Here is a 19,921-nt window from a genome sequence, read left to right as displayed (position 1 = left end):
TGAATTTATCCCTTAAAAAAAAAAATCACAGTATTTTGTGATGTGGGTATGGGTCAACGCTGTTAAAACCCGAGTGGAGGTGGCCTCCGCTTCACGTTGGAGGAGCTGTTAAGCTGAATGACACTGGAGGTCTGCAGCTGGGCCCCTCTCCTTCTAACCGCATGAGGAGATGGGAGGACATCACATGATGCCCAAGGATGTATTGTGGACGGGGCTGGATCTTTGGGGCAGAGTTACTGTAAAATTAACGGTATGGTGCTGTTGCTGAAATTTACAGTTAGTTACTGTTTTTTATAAATACAGCTAAAAGCTGTTATTTTAAACCTTTACAGGAAAATGTTGTTGAAAAGATTAGCAGTTTTTTACCATTTATTTACACTTTTTCTTAAGAGGTATATTTACAGATTTTTACTGTGAATTGTAGCAAAATACTACACCTTGCTGTTAATTCATTTCCTTGTAGCAAAATTGACAATATATATTTATTTTTCTAAACCTAATCTAAAGTGTCTTCTCAAACCATGTCTCTTTATTAAAATTGAACATACATACAGGTATGTATTAAGTATTACTGCTGTCATGCCAAAACCTTCTGCAAAAAGGTCAACTCTTCAAAATTTAACAAAAACTGGCCAATTTTAATCCGTTCATATATTGGGTTTTTAATGAGTTTGATGGTTCTTAGGATCATCAAACTTGCTCATAACATAGAGAATAACTTAAAACTTCTATTCTACTTAAAACACTAAAATAACAAAACAAAAATAAGTTGGTTTAGGACTGACAACAGCAGTCTGCTTCAAGCATTGCTGTCTAAGAAGATTGTAACACAAACAATAAATATCAAAACATTTGGTTGTAAAAAAAAAAGCATCACTATAAACTTAAGTTTCCCATAGGCCACTACAGTACTACATACAAAACAATAAGGCACTCACCTGTTTATTGTTAGGATGGAGTTGGATGATAATGTGATTTCTAACTTCACTCTCCTTCCAAGCATGTGCTCTCACCTTCTTGTTCCCAAAATGCAATGCAAAAAACCCCCCAAGAAATTACTGTTTTCTTTCCTTGAAGCAGTAATAGAGTAAAATAATGTTCTAAACCGTTATTTTACAGGGTTGTCCTGTATTTAAACATAACAGGATCTTACCATTGAAATTTACTCGTAAATTTACAGCAGTTTGTTAGAGTGTGGTTTACATGTGTACATACCAAAAATACAATAAACTCCAATCTAAAGATTGAATATTTGAGAAAACACAACTGTTGTGTTTTCAAATATGCCGAAAATATTTTTACAATTATGTGCCTCTTTCGTAGTCTGTTGTGCCATTTTGCATTTGAACGCAGTGCATGGAGGGAAATTCATCCTGAGACAGAAAAACAGCCTCAAGTCATGACAGGGGGGTGTCGGGGTGTATAGGTCACATGGCATGGGTAAATTGCACATCTGTGAAGGCAACAATTATACTGAGAGGTACATATGCATATGCTTCCATCCAGATGGCAAGCCACATTCTGCACCAGTTACAACATCATATAACATCGATACAAACATCAATAATCAAACTTTCCATAATTAAGTAATAGTGGCGTCTTCACTCCTGAGACACTTACAGTGTTAGGAGAAGAGGATCTGCAAAACAGTGGTAAACAAGATCATGTCCCAGCTTTAGTGGAATATGTTTCAGACATCAAATTCAGGGTTTGTGTGTATTAAAAAAAATGAAATGCACCTGTTTGAACATTCAGTATCTTGTCTTTTGCTGTATTTAACTGAATATAGGTTAAAATGATTTGTAAATCACTGTGTTCTGGTTTTATTCACATTTTAAACAGCATCCCAACTATTTTGGAATAGGAGTCTGCACGTGTGAGTGCAGGGGAATGAGACCTAAAGGGATGGAGAGATCTTTTAAAAGACAGCACACAGCTATTGTTAAAACATGGTTTTGATTCTGGATATTACTAGTTACTATTACTAACATCACATTTAGCAGACTCATCTGCTGCATGAGGAAAGTTATGTAATCAGTCATTTTAATTCTGTTACAACATCCCTGTTGTTTTACACAGATATTCAAATGGGATTTAGGATTATAGATTCAAAGGAAAATAAAAGTTTGTATGCATTGATCTTCTAGTTGAAGTGCACAGTTTGGAGTTGCAGAGTTGAAAGCATTGTACACTTTATAAGATCATTAACATAACTTTTTAAATCGATTTTCCAGCCGTACCTAAGTGGCTCATTTTCTGAAAGCGTACTAAATCTGTGTTTTTGGAGAGTCAACAGAAGTAAATGTGCTGCTAAATCTGTGCCGCTTCAAAGCTGTTTTTTCTCTGCTCTCTTGCCAGGGTCATCACAGATAGCCAACTCCTATCTGCCTCCCCAGGCAAGACTTAGAGCTTTGACTGTTGGTTTGTGGTTAGAGTTCAAACTTGGCTCCGACATTCGGCCAACCAGCAGCAGCAGAAGCAAAAAGACGCAGCAGCAGCAGAGAGGAAAAAACTACACACACATGAAAGCCGGGGCAGAGAGAAAAATATGAAAAAGATATATATTGGCAAAACTGCCCTGAAAACACAGAGAAATGGTTGCAAACATCAGAAAAGAAGGTAAGATGAGTCATCCCGAGGTGTGTTTTTAAACTTTGAACATCAGCCTCATAATTATGGAATCCATTTCATTCATTTCACTAATGGAAATGGATTCTGTTTCGTAGGTCACAACCATTAAAAAGCCATTAAAAACAGAAAGTAGCATCTATTCTCCCCCATCATTCATCTCCACCTCTCCTGTCTGCTGACATCAACATCAACGCTATGCTGCCTTTTACCAACAGAAGTCATCCGGTTATTGAGGAAAGAAACGTGCTACCCTAAAAAACATAATCAATGGCTGTGAGCTCAGAGTTAATTAAACTGGCATTACACAGTGGTGAGAGCCCTGAGCCATTTTCACATGTACTTACAATAGCTCTCTGGCTCTCTGCCATGTGATTTTACAACATCACTAGCAGCTGTTAGGCAGCCGAGAGGTTGTAAAGATTTCGTTTTGTTGTAGCGCCAGGCGAGCCGAGTGGGTTGAACCTGCATGCCTCAGCAGAATGGAGACAAGAGTCTTCAATGAATCATCTATCTATTGAGCAAACATTTAATAAAGCATCATTCAGCAAAGAAAGAGGGAGATATTTTTGCTTGGTTTCATAGCAAGAGCTCCGCTTAAAAACATTTCATTTATATGCCTAGAATACATCAGTGCTGCCAGATAGAGATCATGAGCATGTGGTTGGTTTAAGTCTTCGTTGGGGCACCATTAGTAATAAAACATAAGTCTTCCCCACCCCTATTTACCTCTCATTTAGATAAATGGTACATGCTAAATGGACTTGTAAAGCACCTTTCAACTCCAAGCATTTTTACATCATAGGTCACACTTCCCATCCATGCTGATGACAAAGGTTGTCAGGTTTCAGTCCTTATTAACTAATCCCATTATTTCCGTGATTACAGGTATCATGATTGCAAATAAGGGACGGTTTAGAGAGAATAACATTACATCACAAAAGTTTGATTTTCCCCAAAAAGGCAGTGAAGTTAGTTCAGTAAATCCTATCAGACATATTGAAACAATTAACTTGTAGTGTGTTGTAAAATGGCTAAAAGTGACTAAAAATCCTGATTCATGGCGGAGAACAGCAATAATGAGTATAAATATCTCGTCTGTGATTAAGGCTGCCCAGAGGGAGGGATAAAGGGGAGGGCGTTCTGGGGCCCAGACAGATGGGGGCCCATAGGGGTCACCAAAATCATGGCTCATTGTAAAGTTAATCTGTGATAACCATTTTTTATTAATTTATTTTAACCCGAATAATAACCACTCCATCAAAACAACAAAAAATATATGTATCACTGCTGGAGATCAGTACAGCCTTTTTCAAAATGTAACAGTCTTCATCTTCAACAGAACTTCCTTTTTTGTTTTTGTAGTGTTTGCAGTGTGACTGGGCACACTGATCTAAACCATTATGTAAGCAGTGTCAGAATTCAAAGCTAAGCCGTGATGTGCACAAACATCAGGATGCTGAAGAATAGAGTAAAAGGAACTGAAATAACTTTAACGTCCAGAGACCTGAGCTTTTCTTTGGAATGCATTCTTAGTGTCCTCCGCTTGTTTGGTATAATTAGGACCTGAAAAGCTCAGCCACATCTTTAATAGGAATTAACTTTTTTTAAATATATAAAAAATGTCAAATATCAACAAAAGTTTCCAAAGAAACTACCAAAAACAATCTTTAATCATATTTTTATGAATTTCCCATTAAAATAACCCCACATTTCTTCAAGTATTCTGCAAATGTTTCAACTAAACTTTATTATATAAAGCCTAAATTTTAATTAAAATTAAATTAAATTTCCTAAAAAAATTTCCAGAAATCCCCCAAATCCCAAAGCAAATTCCACAAAACAAATACATTCCCAAGGTTCCATGAAAAAAAACTTTAAAAATTCCCTTACATGCCAAAAATTCTTCTGAAAATGTCATTACATCCAAGAAATATCAAAGGATATCCCACTTCCCAATCAAATTCCCAAAATTAAAAAAGCAATTTCTCAAGTTTCCATGAGCATACCTTAAAATTACAAAGAAAAAGATTTTTAATGAAATTGTCCCCAAAATCCATGATAATTTTCAAAAATAATCCCAAAATTATCCATGGAAATCCCTCAAATTTTCAGTGCATATTCTCTCAATATTTCAAGTGAATTGTTAAAATATCAATGGACAGTCCAGACAATTTTCTAATTCTAATAGTACAAAGTATTACTATGTTATACTGTGGGAAAGCCAGAAAGTAAAGTCCTCATATGTGTACACAGGGTCTTAGGATGTGAAGGTAACAAACATGATAAAATAATTGCAAAAGAAGAAGTAAAAAAATACAGGAAAAAGTGGTGAAAAGTGGCAAAAATGGGTTGCTAGAGTAGTGAAAAGGAGTTGAAAATAGCAAAAAAAAAAATTAAAAGTGGCAAAATGAGCAACAAAAGGCAAGAAGTGGTTAAAAGAGGCAAAAATGAATCAAATAGGTTAAAAATGTGGGGGAAAATGGCAGAAACTGTGATGAAGAGGGGTTAAAAGTAGCATGAGTAAATACTTTTAACATCAGAACCCAACTAAAGCTTGATACACTTTAAAGAGTCTCAGTTACATGGCTGTGAATCTTGTTCTTATCTATCATGTTCCATGGTTGATATTCATATTAAAGCTACAACTTCAATGTTACATATTATGCAAAATATACTTTTCAGGCTTTTCTAGCAAAAATATGTGCCCCTGGCCTGTCCACAATCCCCCCAAGAATAAAAAGAATCCATTCCCTCTCCCTCTGTCTTTCCCCGCTTTTCAGTAAATGTGTGCTAAAACAAACCGTTCTCAGATTTTCCTCACATGATGTCATGTAGGGAGTTAGCTCCACCCCCAGGTTTGGTTGGTCCTCCCCGCTTGGAAGAAAATTCCGCCCTCCTCTCCTGATCCTCCTCTCAGCTGAGGATCAGGCGAGCCACATCCATCACTCCACATCCATTTCCTGATACGTTCACAGCACTTCTGCTTTATACTAGTGACATTTTCTATGCTAAATATTTGCTTTATTTAAGAGATTATACCAAGAAAATGTCAGAGTATTGTAAAGGAGTTATGTCGGCCCTTCAGCATCACCTCTATCTCCACACTCTCCATGTACGCTGCGTTCCATCTGGACCTAATCCCTCTCCCTCTCTCTCTCTCTCTCTGGTCAGTGCTTGTGTTTTGACAGCAGGTACTGCAGTCCGTCCCTGTCGCGTTCCAGAAGCGCCTCTCAGCTCCGTTCTGCTCAAAATACACGCCAAGTCTATTTTCCAGCATGCATCAATCTAAACTGAGCAGATCACCCAGACAGGAAGTCAGACACAGGAACGCATGGAGCATCTGTTCAATGTCAAACTGAAATACCACGTACAGAATACTGATCGCTTCTCCCTTCGCTATATCGGCTTTATATCAAAACAGGCACCATGTGGACTGAAGTCAGCCTTGGAAAGAAAAAGTCACATGTTGTTTGTGTATTACTCTCTTTAATTCAGTGAGATCTTATGATCTGGTATCTCACAAATCCACCTGTTCTGGGCTTTGGGCTGCTTCGGAAACAGCAGCCAAGGACCCTTGCCTTTAGATGGAGAAAAACTATGAAAAAGACAAATTGTAGTGCACATGCTGATGTGGTTTTGAGGGGTTAGACCTGGAAACTGAGCCTTCAAAAAGACGAATCAGATCAGTGTCTCCTCCACAGTTGTCAAAGTTGATATCAGAGTTTCCTCCAGTTCCTGATTTTGATTGCTCTGTTAGAGAACGTTACTGTGACAAGCACTGTTGTGTTTCAAAAGCTCAACTGTTACTGTGAGCTGATACCGAGGCCTTTTCACCCAGAACACTGTTCAAAAGGGAAAAACTTTATTGGTATGTACAGAAAAAAGGCAAAGGAACAGAAAGAAGCCTTTAAAGCAGCGGTTCTCAACCTTTTCAGCCTGCAACCCCCAAAATAAAGATGCCAGAGATCAGGGACCCCCACTGTACCAAAAGGTGGTTGAACACAGCCATGCACATTCAAGAACTGTCATGTGCAGAATTGGGGGGGCTTTCTGGGGCTCAGACCTAACTGGGGACCCATGGAGGTCAGCAAAATCATGGTCCACTGTAAAGTTAGGCTGTGATATCCATACTTTATATTTAACCTTAAAAATAACCACTCTTATCAAAGAAACAAATATCTTTTTCATCATTTGTGTAGTACATAGCCTCTGAAAAATGTAAATCCCTTCCGTTAAAAAAAAATTTAAAAAATGGGTTAAAAAAAGAGAAAAAAATGTGTTAATAATGGCAAAAAATGGTGGGAAAGGAGGTGAAATTGGATTTTTAAAGTAGAAGAAATGGGTAAGAAGTGGCAAAAATCAGATTAAAATTTAAACAAAAAACAACAAAAAAGTAAAAATTGTCATAAATAGCAGTAAAAGGGAGTTAAAAAGTATCTGAAAAGGCTTCAAACAGGCATAAATGGGTGGTATTTTGGTGAGATGGGATGAAAAATTTATATAAACTGTGAAAAAAAGTGTTAACTGAGAAAGGAAAAAAAAGGCAGATATTAGCAGAAATTGGTTGAACTGGCAAAAATAGGCATACTAGATAGTGAAGTGTGGTTAAAATGGGAAAAACTGGGTGTAAAAACTGGTAAAATGGGGTTAAAAGTGGCAATAATGGTTAAACAGAGGCAACATTAGGCTTAAGTCGCAAGAATTGGTTTAGAAGTGGCAAAAACAGGGATAAAAAGTGGTGGAAAGGGTTTAAAATGGGAAAAAGTAGGTTTTCAACTTGCAAAAGTGTTAAAATTGGTGGGAAAATGATGAAAATGGGTTAAAATTTGGCTAAATTTGTGTCATGTGGCAACAGTGTAATTTAAAAATATTCTTTCTTTTTTTTTTTTTTAGAGCATCTAGAGACCCCCTCTCAGTGTCTCAGGACCCCAAAGGGGGTCCCGACCCCAAGGTTGAGAACCACTGCTTTAAAGGACAATGGCCCTTATCTCAAGACACTCTACATAGGGGGCAGGTCTAGCCCATACTCTCTGTTATATTATTTATAAAGACCTAACATTTTTCCACCTTAATGTCAGCACTAAAAACAGAGAGCAAAGTTACAGTGGAGGACAATCTCCCCTTAAGCAAGCAGAAACTTGAGCAGAACCAGACACATCTGTCATCTGTCCAAACTGTGAATGGTGTTGTAAAGGGAAAGAAGCATGAGGCGAACAGGAGGAGAGGGGGGTGTCAGAAAAAAGAGGAAGGAGATGCAGAAAGAAGAGGGAAATTCAGGCGGAATGAAAAAGGAGAGATGGAGAAAAAAGAGAAAAGGAAGATGCAGAAAAAAATGTGCATCCAGAAAAAGAGAAAAAGGACATGCAGAAAGAGAGAAAAGGGGGATGCAGAAAAAAATAGTAGAGGGGGATACACAAGGAGACAAGAGGGAGAAACAAAAAAAAGAAGTTGCAGGAAAAAAAGGCAACTATACAGAAAAATGCAATGAGGAAAATGTAGAAAAGAAGAAGCAGGAGACAGAAAGAAAGAAGCAGCAATGAGTTCTCCATCCTTGTATTGACACAGCACAGTGTCTAAGTCTTTGTATGGACACCATCTTCCCTCCTTCCCTGCCAGCTTCCTCTCTGAGGCTGTGGGCCGAGGTGAACTTGGAGGTGCTCTCAGTGCGCCTGCTGGTTGGCAGCGCCGAGCCATCGAACCTCTCCGTGAGCCAAGTATCTATCAGTCTGGCAAAATGCTAAATCCCCCGGAGCGCACTCCATCCCCGCTCCCCCATCTCCAGCCTTTCATTACTGCATCCATCCCCTCAGCCGGTCCTGTCTGTGCGTTTTCACCCCCCGCAATCAAACCAGCAACCAAATGAGCACCCTCAGCCCGGTGTGTTGTTGAAAAGGCTGCTTTTAGGGCCTCTCATTCACTCTCTTTCACACTACTTCTCCACTCTTTCTGCCTCTTTCCCCCCATTTTCAAGCCCACTTGCACACAAAGCCATTGCCCTCTCTATATTTTCACCTCTTCTTCCATGAATCACACACAGTCTTTGTCTGGAGGCTAAAAATCCTTTCCTGTTCTCTCAGAGATTCAATGAGGCTGTTGTGTAATGGAATTCACCATTACACCAGTGGGAGCTCCTTTTCCCAGCTTTTCTCCCTGGATGTGAATTGGAAATGATTAGTATTCCTCCTCCATCCATCTCCTCCTCCCTATCGGCCTCCCCTGCTCCCCCTGCTCTGGACCTCTCTCCCTCCAAATGAATTACACCTCTGCTGCACTTCATCCCCTCCTTTCACACAAACACACTTTACTTTTTACTCCATTACCTTCTCTTCCTCTCTCTTTTCGTTCTCTGGAAAACTTTGATAAAACATCCTCTCTGTGATTGTTTCTTGTCTAAACTCTCTCTGCTGGGTCTTCAGCTCCTACCACGACCACAAGGAAGACCTCCGTAAGCGCCTGTCCTACACCACCCACAAACTAGAGATGGTGGAGACCGAGTTCGATTCTACCCGGCAGTACCTGGAGACGGAGCTGCGGCGGGCCCAGGAGGAGCTGGAGAAGTTCACCGAGAAGCTACGCAGGTGTGTGAGACTTTTTAGGAATGCATTAAATGACTTTTCACAAAGGTGTGTGGGAACATTGAGAAAACTTAATCCGTCATCAGGCTGAGGCTTTGCAAAGTTTAATCTGAAGCGATTGTGCGAGGTCTGTAAATAGATCTAACCAATCAACAGCAGTAGCATTTAGCTCAGATGTAGCAGCAGTTTTAGGGAACTGGACCACATTTCTTTATTAAAACCAGAGCAAAGAGCCATACTGAAAAAATTTCTTGGCACAGAAGATGTTACTGCACTTCTCCCAACTGGCCTCAGCATGAGTTTTATCCATCAACACGTCCCACTGCTCATAAACTATGACAGTGTTTGTCTATAGAGTTCAGGTTACCATAGCTGCACATCTCTACTACCTCATTTTGTCTTCTCGCTCTGATTGGCCTGTAATGATCATGACAGACAGAATGTTCATCCAATCACCTTCTGAAGAAGTCCTGCACTTCCCAAACACTTACTATGGGAGGTGTCCCAGACAAATGTAAAATATACATCCATGCAATGGAGATACAAAACAGTCTACCTGCACAGCGCAACGTTTTTTGGCGTGTTGCATGATACTTTAGTGGGAAACAACTACTTGAATTAAAAAGAAGTAATCACAAAAATCAAAAGTACTGCAAAATACGTATTGCTTGGGTCCCCACAGACACCAGGTGTACTAATTAATGTTAGATAATATTGTAAGAATGAGGGTCAAGTGCCAATAATTGTCAAAAACATTTTCTTCTTCTTGCAGAGTGGGATTTTTAGATTATGTGTAAGACACACAGAGGAAACAGAGACACGGCGGTTCTCCACGTAAATAAATCTTTGCCTTCATGCCACTGAGCACATCTTCATGCACTCAAGCAGTGGTTCTTAACTGGTTGAGTCACTGGACCCAACATCAAATCCTCAAGGAGAATTGCAACCCAAATTTTGGGGAACTTTTAGGTCAATCAGATGTATTTGATAAAAAAATAGTAGAGCTTGGGCCTAAGACAGTACAAATGGTGTAACAAAACAATGAAATAAAACAAAACATGCATGTTTTATAGAGTCTCATAGACAATTTGGCACAATTTCTTACCAGGCACACATCCGTGACCCACTGAAAAGGGCTTTGCGACCCACTTTTGGGTCCCGACCTACCAGTTGAGAACCACTGCACTTACCTAAATATAAAGTAAGTTCTTACTGAATATAAAAAAAACGCTCATTTATTTTATTTATTTTCTTTCCCTAACCTAAACTTTAACCAATATTCTGATATCGTCGACGTTAAACTCTCTGTACTCCAGGGTTTTAAAGGATCTTCATTGATTTTCTTGTCAGGTAACACACTGCAGATTTCTGGACTTATCTACCTAATTGGCTATTTCTGTTTTCTCAAGATGCTGGGATCATAAATGAGCCAATTCTGTCATCCAAGGACGGAAACTTAAAATTCCATCCATGTTCGACTTTATTCATTTCAACTTGTGACTCTTACTGGAACTTTTTTCCTGGCAGGAAACTTGGGAACTTGGGCAGCAGAGAGTACAGCCACCTGTCTGGTCAGGAAATATACAAACTTTTTCATGAGTGATAACTGGCGTATGTCCTAACACACTGTGTTTAGCTGTAACTGAATATTAAGAGGAAAGAAGAGGAAGTCCTGCCTGATTTTCTCCATACTTCATCCTGTTAACCTCTCTCTGCTTCCCCTCTTAAATCTCTTTATGATTTGTCTTTGCTGTTGTCTGCCGCTCTGCCTAATGGAGGCATAAATGCCGCTCTATAAACACTGTGTGAGGTCTGAGAGCTAATGTGAGGATGTGCTACTGAGCTGAGAGCCCACATGATAAAACAAGTTAACAAACAGAGAGACAGGGCCCTGTTCCATTACGCTCACTAATGCACTCAAAGTCTGAGAAACATCAATAAAGATGTGAGAGATGAAAAAGAGGACAAGGTTAGAGAGAAACACAGAAAATAAAGGAGATTATCATGTTGGTTAGCAGATGCTCCGTGTCTGCTTATGCATGTTTACAGATTTCTTATCATAAAATATTCAAGGATTAAAGTTTTTATGATCACATCATATTTTTTTCTCCTCCTGTGGTGCTAAACACATCACTCCTTTTTCTGTGTTTTGGCTCAGCAGATTTTTATCCTGAGTGATCTTCAAATCCAAGTCAGAACTTAAAATATCCCACAAATCCCCTCCGAGCGTCCTCCGTCAGTGCCCTGATCTCATAATTTATTTATTTCTCTGTCTAAATTTATGTGGAGATTACTGCTGCTTGTTTAGCTCTGTGAAAAGTAAAATATTTTTGAGTCATCACATGCCGTGATTTGCATTTTTTAACAGGCCTTAATTCTGTTCCTGTTGTTTTAGGATCCAGAGCAGCTATGCGGCTCTTCAGAGGATCAACCAGGATTTGGAGGACAAAATGCAGAGGACGGTAAGAGACTCCTGACGAGGTTTTTGCAGTTTTAACCCGAATGTCAATAACAAAAGAGCTTAACTGATGATCCAACAAAAACCTTGGTCTTAAAATGTTTGTTTCTTATAATTCAGCAACCTTTTTCCTGACTTTCACTTTCTCAGCAGCTAGAAGAAAGGCTTTTATGTTTTTATAACTCTCCTGAATGGAATATAGGGTAACTCAGGATATGATCAAATATGGTACAACACAACACAACATAGCATGACAAGACAAGAAAGGACAGGATACGATCCAGTACAAAATAATATGATATGATACGATGCAAAACAACAGAACATGGCAAGATATAATACGATAGTATACAATGACAATCAATCAATCAATCATTGTTTGAACAGCACCAATTCATAACCAAAGTTATCTCAAGGCACTTTACAAAGAGGGCAGATCTAGACCGTACTCTGGCCTATTATGATAAAGACCAGTGTTAATCATTATTACTATAATAAAGTCTATACCCTAGACCCTGGGTTAGTCAAAAAGCATGCTTTGACTTTCCAAGGAGTGCATAGCTAGATAGATACATTTATGCAATGCATATTAAATGAAATTAAATTGGTTCCAAAGCAATTTATCCATATTAGCATGAATCTGAGTATGAGGGTGCAACAGGCTATAAAGGAGGTGGCTGGGGTGGAGGAAGTGAAGCTTTGCCAGCAGCAGCGCAGGTGCATCAGCATTGATGAAGCAGGGATTAGTGAAACATCATCTTTAAATGGACCGCTGTGTTGAGAGAAAGCGCTGTGATTGGCTGTGGGGGTTGGGAAGGGATTATTGGGGTCAGCTGATAATGGCTGGGTGCATGACCACTGTGTCCTGCAGGGACACTTAGCTTAATTTCTTTGACTTCAGTGCAGTTGCCCTCATTCATAACAGAAGCGTTACTTTGAGGATGATGAAGTGGTGACACATGGCACAGATTGCCAAGGAACTCTGTTTAGAGCACTGTTTGTTTGTTTTAAATCAAAATTGGCAACAGTATAAATATATGTGAATATGAATATGGTTTCCCACTTTGGTCCCTCTCCTGCCTCTGAAGTCCTCCATTGTTTATTTAGGTATAAGTTGGGTACATGATGGAAATGGGTGATATTTATTGTTCATTGAAAATTAAAAACAATTTGCTGCCTTTCAGTATTGTACAGTATTAAAAACAACTTTTAGAAGGGTACCAGTGAAGTTTCATAAATGCCATCAAAGCCTTTTGTTTCTAATTGTGATAGTTTCACATTGTATGAAAACTCATGTGGTTGCCATAAATCTATTTCTTCCTTATCCCAGTTTCATGCTTCACATTTGCTATCGTCATGATGGCGGGGTTTGATGTGCTTCCTCCATCAGTTAGCTTGCTTTCTGTTCAGTTCTGTGTTCAGAGTGCATGCTTGGTTGTTGTCCATGTTTCTACCAAACAACAGGATTTCTGATTCTAAATAGAGAATATGTGTATACAACATATGTAAAATTTCATGTTTGGACACCTCCGATTGTCTTCAAAGCAGATTTTGGAGGGTAAAATCATTCTTAACTATCCTGCCTTTGGTACTTCTCTCTTGTATTGCTTCTTAGACTCGCTTTAATGAAATTTGTGTTTTCCCACCGTCAGAGTCAGAGATTTAAACAAGCATCCCTCAGACGTATCCATCCTCAGGACCACAGCTCGCTCCATGGTGTCAGTATATTTCCAGTTCCACCCTCTGAGCAATCACATTTCCACAGTCCTGTGCTTGTTTGTATTGCTATCAGCGGAATCCTACTGGTGTCTTTACCACTGGGTTCTCACTGAGACTCTCATAAAACATGTATAAAGGTGAAGAGAATTTGTGAACTCAGCCACACACACACACACACACAAACAGCTGAACAGCTTGTGACCCAACGCTTGAACTTGAATCATTTATTCAAGAAAAGTCCTGTAGTTACTTAGCAACCTTCACTTACAGTTTACTTCTCCTTCTCAAATTACACAAGTTGTTAAACATTAACAGCCAAGAAAAAGTTGATATCTTGGCAGCCAGCGTGACCTCAGCTCTGCTCTTTGTGGAGTATACTATTTACTGGTTCAGTCAGTACTGCTTTTAGTGAAATCCAAGAGAAAAATACTTAAAATTCAGTCAGATTAGGTCACATTGGAAAAGAAGTGAAAAGAAAATATCACTTACAGTTATTGATGTAAAAAGTGGTGGATTTTAGAACTATTAATTTTTACTTTAAATAATATTCTTGAATGTGAATATTATGTCTGTTTTAGTGAGGCAGAACAGCACTAAAATGATCCGAACATGACCCAAAACTTTATAGAAGACCCCTTTAAAATGACTGCTCAATGCAGGCTTTAGCTGATAACCCTAACTATGAGTTATTTTGAGTCTAATAATTATTTTAAGCTTTATCTTTATTGTTTTATACAAGAAACAGATGTTAAGCAACCCTGAGGAAACCTTGCAATTATAACCTAGTTCCAAAAAAGCTGGGATACTGGGTAAAATGTAAATAAAAACAGAAGTCAATGATTGTCAAATCTGATAAACCCATATTTTATTCACAATAGAACACAAACAACATATCAGCTCATTTCAACTTTGATGGCAGCAACACATCTCAAAAAAGTAGGGACAGAGCCATGTTTACCATTGTGTAGCATTCCCCTCTTCTTTTAACAACAGTCTGTAAACGTCTGGGAAGTGAGGAGACCAGTTGATGGAGTTTTGGGAGAGGAATGTTGTCCCATTCTTGTCTGATGTAGGAGTTATGCTACCCAACAGTCCTCGGTCTTCCTCACTGACCAGTTCAGGACCTGGACTCTTCTACTGTGAAGCCATGCTGCTGTTGTAATGGATGTGGTATGTGGTTTAGCATTGTCTTGCTGAAATAGTTAAGGCCTTCCCTGAAAGAGACGTTGTCTGGATGGGAGCATATATTACTCCAAAACCTCGATCTGCTTTTCAGCACTGATAGTTCCTTTCCAGATGTGTAAGCTGCCCACACCATAGGCACTAATGCAACCCCATACCATCAGAGATGCAGGCTTTAAAATAGAGTCAGGATAACAAGCTGAATGGTCCCTCTCCTCTTGGTCCACCGGACACGGCGTCTGTGGTTTTCAAAAGGAATTTCAAATTTTGACTAAGGTGACCACAGAACAGTTTTCTATGTTGGCTTCCTCTCTCCATGATCCCAGCTTTAACTGTCATTTGTGGATGGCACAGCCAACTGTGTTGATAGGCAATGATTTCTGGAAGTGTTCCTGAGCCCATGCAGTGATTTCCAGAACAGAATCGTTTCTATTTTTAATGCAGTGCCCCCCCTGAGGGCCCCTTCAGTCTTGATTCTCCCGATTTCCTCAGATTCTCTGAATCTTTTGATGATATTATGGACTGTAGATGGTGGGATATTCCAAGTCTTCACTGTTTCATATTGAGTAACACATAAATGGGTCTAATTTTCTATTATTTGGTGGAAAGCTGGATAACAGAACTAATATATCTTGACTACTAGACTACTTTAGCACACTGATTTTACACCACATGCATCATAGTCAAATCACCTGACCAATATCTCTGTCAGAGTTTTTACATGATCAAAGATATATTTTTAGTCAGTCATTGTCTCATCTTACTTTTAGATATAAAAGTTGTTAATGAAGATTTTGTTCTTTTTTTTCACTAACAAAATTGACTCTGCTTCTGCATACACCAAAGCCTGCTGAAGTGAACTAGTCAAAAACAGCTGAACTATAAACAGAAACAAAAACACTTCCCATGCTTAAAAGCGAACTCCTAAATTTTATGTAGAATCTGCACTTAGAGATTAGCACGTTGCTAATGCAGCAGATTTGCTTTCAGGCTTGAAAAGCTCTCCTCCCTCTTTGAAAGTGTTTCTCTGTAGATTTATTCACTCTCAACAGACTACAGCACCGGCCAAATGTGTGTAATGTACTCTAATCTGCACCCACATACTCAAGCATAGATCAATGATTGTATTAAGTGTTTAAAACCGCCCTCGACTTCTTTTAGAAGGAAAATAACTGGAAAAGAGCCAGACTGGAGTTAAAAGCCGAGAGGCAGGAAGAGAGACAAACACAAATAAATACGCTCTTCAGATCCACAAACACAGCAATTACGATGGATGGTATAATGTCCAACTTTCTCTTATAAAACCAGATAATGTACGAGTGATGATGACATTTACTCCCCCCGCTCTGTCTCGCTCTTGTCTAAGAAATGAGAAATCTACCATCATCGATTGGAGCACACCTGTTTAGCAGCAGAGGTGCTTTCATCGCTCTCAAAGCAATTACATGATCAAAGACTAGGGAGCGCAATCAATGTCCAAAGTAATTGCTCTTACCTGCTGCGCAACTCTGTTAGAAAACTATTACTGCTAACTGCTGTTCTGGTCAACTCAGCAGCAGCTGTCCAATCAAATCAGGTTCAGAGAATTCAGCCTCTTAGCTTCTGCTTTTAGGATTTATCAGCCAGAATCAGAGCAGAAGATGAGCCGCACTGACTTACTGTATCTTGATTAAAGTGGATCGTAATCTCATCAGAGGTCTGACACATGAGGCTCTTTTCACCAGCACGCTCTCTAATGGAAGAGGACTGAGAGGTTATTGGTTATTGATTGATATCAGTCTCATATCTGTATGTGAAGTATGAACACAGAGTCAGCAGATAGTTAGCTTAGCTTAGCATAAAAACTAGGACAGGGTGCACTAGTTTAGAGGAGACTTACTCTCACTGTTCAAGGGATCCACAATCACGCTGGCGTGATTTCATCATGCGCTACTTTTGTCACATGACAGCATGAAAACAAAGCCATGATTTGCATTGCAATCGCTGTGTGAAAAGTATGATCTTTAAGCTTTCTTTCAGTTTTTATTTGATGTCAATAAGCCAAGAAAACAGGAAATATAATTGTCTTAATTTGATGTAAAAATCAATGTTACACATAGGGGACAGTGGACATGCTGCACAGGACTGGCACTGGTATTTTTTCATAATTTCAGCATATTGTAATTTCTTTTTAAAAATGACTGCATTGTGTTAAATAATTTTTAAAAAGTCATATTTATGAGGTGTTGTGTTTTTTGGAGGCCCTATATCTAATACAGTAAATTTAACTTTTAAAAAATATAGTTTTCATTTTATTAAGTTCAGGTAGCGCTGAAAAAGATTATACCAAACATGAGCATGGTTTATATTTTCTGAGCGCTTTATTTTGTCAAAAGAAAATCAACAAAATGGCAAAATAGCCAGTGGACCTGTAAGGGTTAACTAAAGGGCATCTATAGCCAGAGCCGTTTCTAGCTATATGTGGAAGATGCAAATGGGTCCCACAAGCCACTAGGGGGGCCCAAAGCTGAACGTTCAGCCTCATCTGGAGAGAATTAAAATGACCTGTCTTCATCCCTTATACACAAAAAGAAATGTAGGATATAAGAATAAAATGAGCTGCAATGATAGGCTGTGGCTTGTGTTTTTGGGGCATAATTAAGTCAAAGTTGTTGAACTCACCAACAGGTAGGATGGGAATGATTGACAGGTACCAATCATTCCTGTTAGTGAGAATACACACTAAAAACTCCTGTGTTAAAAACAACCCATTATGTGTTGTTTTTAACCCAACCTCAGGGTAAAAAGTGACCAGCACTTTCCTGGTGTTAATTTAAGCAGGAAAAATGTGTTACTCATTTAACCAAGAGTAATGGGTTGAATAGCCAACCCAATAGTTTGGTATATTAACTAGAGTTCTGGATTATTTAACACAGAATGTTGGGTTGGGAGATAGAGGGGTAGTCTGCATTTTCTGGTGCTTCTTTAGTTTTATTTTGTGGTGAGCAGAGATGAGGGATGACTCCCAGACAAGTTAAATGAGTTGGACAGTTTTTCGCACAGAAAGCACAAGCCACTCTCATTTGTTCTGTACCACAGATACAGTCCCACACGGACAGGGTGGTCTGCAACATTGACCCCCTCACTCATGGTATCACATGTCAAAAAACACTGCTCACTAAAAACATGAACTAATAAACTAAACATGCATAATTTGTTTAATGGTCATGTTCATTGCAAAGTTGTAATTGTGTATGTTTAGTTTATTAGTTTGTGTTTTTAGTGAGAAGCATTTGTGTGACACCATGAGTGAGGGGGTCAATGTTGCAGACCACCCTGTCTGTATGTGAGTGTATCTGAGGTTGAGCATAAATAATAGCTGCTCATGCTTCCCACGCAAGAGCTTGTTAAAGTTATTCAACTTGTCTAGGAGCCATTCGTCATCACTGCTTGCCACAAAATGAAACTAGAAAAGCACCCAAAAAACACATTTCACCCTTTCACCATTAGCCCCGTCCCCCAACAGTGAAGAGTCCATTCCTGGACCCAGATGGTGAGCCGGTCCGATCACTCCCTCCCTGGTGGGATGGAGACACACTGAGGCAAAGCATTGGCTTTGCTACATGTGGAAGTTGTGATGGAAGTATTACCCGCCGGGGTCAACAGATGCACTGACAGTCTCACCCATGGTTTTTGGAAAATTTTGAGCGATGGGGTGTTAACCCAGAAATATAAATAACTCAAGCAACCCAGAAATTGGAATTACCCTTTCAGCCAGAAAATGGGTTAAGTTCTGAAAATTAACACAGAAATACAACCCAACCCTTGCAACCCAGGAATTGTGTTGATTATTTAACACAGAATTTTTATAGTGTTTGGATGGCAAACAGCGTTATTATTAACCTGATAAGCCAGATGGATTTGTTTCACGCATCCATCTGGAAAACCTCTCATACACAGCGTTTGGGAAAGGGCAGAGGCTTTAAAAAAAACTTGGAGGGTTATTAAATGAATGTTCTGTCTGTCATATCTTTACGGGCCAATCAGAGCAACAAAACATGTGACGTAGCCGCTGTCGAGCTGCGCCAATCCATAGAATACTGCATAACATGAACCATAGCAACTGTAGGCATGTCAATACACGACTTTAGTCATTTTTTTAAAAGGAAACATCTCACTGCTGTTCTTTGTTCTTCTTTAAACGAAGAAATGTCGTCAAGTTCTGATAAAACTGATGCTTTAGCAGTATCCACACTCTTCCCCTATAATGGCACCGGCCTCTTGCGCGAAAGACCTTGGGGGGGTTTGTGAGGCTTTGTCTGCCTTGAAGCTGCCAAAAATAGATTTGTAAATATTGACTAAAACCATGATAAAGCACGTATTAAGTAGTTTATACAAAGGTCTTTTGATAAGAAAAGCATGCATAGGCCTTTATTGGGATTTATCAGTGAAACAATTACAATCTATGTTGAATTTTGATGGCACTGTGTCACTTTTTCATCTCTCTTGGGTCCTGGGGGGGCTCCACTTTTGTTTGGTACATATGGGGGGGGCTTTAAGGGAAAATGGTTGTGAAACACTGCTATATATGACTGTTAGCTCTGCCCATAGAAAAACATCTAGGTAAAGACCATAAATAATTTGATATGAGAGGTTATCATGGCTGTAGCCTGTTTTGCTTGTGAAGTGGAATAGACTGGTGCACATTCATGGACCATCTGATGGATTAGGAATCTCTCCATCCTGGTTTGGCAGACTAGGGCCCCCCAAAAAGCTAGAAACAGCCCTGTCTCTCCTGGAAACCCTACAACTGATGGCCTGATGAACTCCAGAATTCACCAATAATTTGTTCAAAAGTACAAACAGTAGAGCTTTTGTCCTGCAATGTCTACATTAATTTAAAAAATGACTAATGCTAGTATTTCTTAGTTCATTACTTACAATTCACAAATATTTCCAACAGTATCAAAGCCAGAGAAATCCTTAATGCTCATTTTTGTAACAGCCCATGTCTTGTCATCACAGTGACAGAGTCACCATGGCAATTCATAGCTTTCAGTCATGTGACCACCTGGAGGCGTGAACACAGTATCTTAAGAACCTTTTGAGGGATTTTCTTGAAACTTTGCGCAATCATCCACACTGACTCAAAGATGAATACCCATCACAGAGCGAAGCCTCAAATGTCTGCTGGTCCTTCTTCTGGACCCAGCTTTTACTTTCACTGTCTGACATCTGTATCATCACAGCGGCATATAACCCCCAGGTGTTAGTTCTAGTGTTCTGATATCAACAGTTGAACTTGTTCTGCGTTTATCCATTCATAACTGCTATTACTTTAACTTTCATCTTGTATTTTGTCGTTGTTTTTAGTGAC

General features: G+C 39.2%; 1 protein-coding gene across 1 annotated transcript in view; it reads left to right on the top strand.

Moving 5' to 3' along the window:
- Window positions 1-2,536: 2,536 nt before the first annotated feature.
- LOC121526395 (brain-enriched guanylate kinase-associated protein) overlaps window positions 2,537-19,921 on the top strand; it is a 49,867-nt gene continuing 32,482 nt past the window's right edge. Inside the window, exons 1-3 of the mRNA XM_041812970.1 lie at window positions 2,537-2,619; window positions 9,048-9,209; window positions 11,602-11,668. Coding sequence (XP_041668904.1) covers window positions 2,549-2,619; window positions 9,048-9,209; window positions 11,602-11,668 — 300 coding nt within the window. The 5' untranslated portion in view covers window positions 2,537-2,548. The remainder of the gene's footprint in view (window positions 2,620-9,047; window positions 9,210-11,601; window positions 11,669-19,921) is intronic.

Source organism: Cheilinus undulatus, linkage group 18 (assembly GCF_018320785.1).
Source record: "Cheilinus undulatus linkage group 18, ASM1832078v1, whole genome shotgun sequence".
Lineage (NCBI taxonomy): Eukaryota > Metazoa > Chordata > Actinopteri > Labriformes > Labridae > Cheilinus > Cheilinus undulatus.
This window is presented reverse-complemented; position numbering and strand designations above follow the sequence as displayed.